This window comes from Sinocyclocheilus grahami, unplaced genomic scaffold (genome assembly GCF_001515645.1).
Source record: "Sinocyclocheilus grahami isolate Dianchi unplaced genomic scaffold, SAMN03320097.WGS_v1.1 scaffold606.1, whole genome shotgun sequence".
Taxonomy (NCBI): domain Eukaryota; kingdom Metazoa; phylum Chordata; class Actinopteri; order Cypriniformes; family Cyprinidae; genus Sinocyclocheilus; species Sinocyclocheilus grahami.
Window position 1 is genome coordinate 140,386 of NW_015505785.1, and position 2,111 is coordinate 142,496.

Consider the following 2,111-nt stretch of genomic DNA (forward strand, 5'->3'; position numbering starts at 1 on the left):
ATGAATTCCTATTTTACGAACCCGTCGCTCTCATGTCATTTAAACGGCGGTCAAGAAGTTCTGCCCAATGTTACACTCAGCTCGACAAACTATAACCCGGTGCGACACTTCTCACCGTATGGCGCTGCCGTGGCCCCAAACCGGATATACTCCAACCCATTCTATTCAACACAAGAAAACGTTTTGTTCGGGTCCAGCCGAGGACCGTTCGAGTATGGATCAAATGTGTTCTACCAGGACAAGGATGTGCTTTCAAGTTGCAGACAAACCCTAGGTCAAACACAGGGCTCATTGACCCAGGATTACGCTTCAGACCAAGGCTCTGTCTCAGGAACCAAAAGTAAGTATTCAAATATATCCGTGGATGCAAAGGATGAACTCGCACAGTGGTGACTGGTGAGTATAGAAAAAAAAGATGACTTTAGTAAGAGGCGGACTTTGTTTTTACGACTGGGAAACTCACGTTTTATCACCCCATAAAGCACTGAAGAAATGTCTTGTTGACCTGCTCTAAAAGCCCTTTGACATTAGAGAAACTAATGCTTTGCCAAACAAATCTATTAATTACAAAAAGAATGCATAAACGTAGAGGATCATTCTCAGAGAAGCTTAAATACATCTGTTTAGTGGAAGGGGACAGATAACTAATGTTTAGCTTGATTAATATAATGTGGGAGTATGTCAGCTGTCTTTAAAATTGTATTAGCAACTTAATTTGAACAGTATATTTTGGAGCCTTTTTTTGCTGACTTTAACCAAACCATCTCTTTCTTAACAGGAGTTGGCTATGGGTCTGGCAGATGGCGAGGTCGCCAAATCTATTCGCGATACCAAACGTTAGAGCTAGAGAAGGAATGCCATTACAATCATTATTTGACAAGAGGCAGACGAATCGAGATTGCGTTGTGTCTGTCGGAACGCCAGATTAAAATTTGGTTTCAGAACCGCCGCATGAAGTGGAAGAAGGAGAGCAATCTCGCATCCACCCTCAATGACAGTGGCTCGGTAGGAGCTGGCCAGAACACGGACAAAGAAGAAGAAGGGGAAACAGGAAGAAAAAGAGCATGACTGACGGCCTTATCACCTTATTAAAAGGTCAGCATTCAATCTGAAATAATGTTCTACTACCTGATAACTACCTATCGAACTTTCATAATTGATACTTTATTAACACACACACACACATACACACAAACAAAGTCAATTAGATGCGATGCGTGTTTTGTCTCTCCTTTTCCCAAAATTTTGGAAACTTGTTTATTTCTAGAAATGGCATTCTTATGTCATAATTACACATGTACAGTTAAAAATCAGACAGCTACAAAATATTTTTCTTCAGTGGGTTTTGATTTACTCTTGGGATTTTCTAAAAGCATATTATTTATTCGTATACCTTGTATATTGAGAAGTGCACATGAGGGGCTATGGATGCAGACTTTGACCAAAGTTACGGAAATGTCAAATATTGTATTATCATGAACTGTAAAACAGGTAACATTAAGTGCATTGTAAATGTTTGTAAATATATTAGATCCAAATACTTTTGATGAACATTTGTGTAGCTTTGCTTTAAAAAAAATACTGTTTTATGCATTCATTTTCTTCGTGTTCGTGTAGAAACAATACGGTGTAAAAACCTATTCTCAGATTTTTTTTTTCTTTTAAAAATTTGGAATATTAGCTATAACAGACGTTATGAATACAATGTTTGAAAATAACGTAAATATATCTTTAATAAAGTTGTGATGAATGTAAGACAATACTTTATTTCCTGTTAATTATTGAATCCAGTCAAGTCGCATATTTTCCTCAAAAGAATAGGCTACTGCTCTACCTTCAGAACATTTAAAGCCTATTAATTCATAGCACAATGAGATGGAACTGAGATTTTTTCTCTCAATGTTCTTAGAAAAAATATAATAATAATAATAATAATAATGATGATGATGATAATGTAACACATCATTCCTCTGTCCACTCATAACTTTTTGGGTATACTTTTTGCTGTGCCCTTTCACTGCAGTATAGGCTATTAATAGATATCAAGTACTAAAATACTTTTACCAAGAAATTACCAAGTTATCAGTCTTATACAAACGACATCACTGTAT

The 2,111-nt window shown here is 36.5% G+C and overlaps 1 protein-coding gene across 1 annotated transcript; it reads left to right on the plus strand.

Moving 5' to 3' along the window:
- hoxc6b (homeobox C6b) lies at positions 1-1,068 on the plus strand. Its single transcript, XM_071582311.1, is given in 3 exon segments — positions 1-324; positions 326-389; positions 779-1,068. Coding segments are annotated over 3 exon segments (678 nt in total).
- The last annotated feature ends 1,043 nt before the right edge of the window (positions 1,069-2,111 follow it).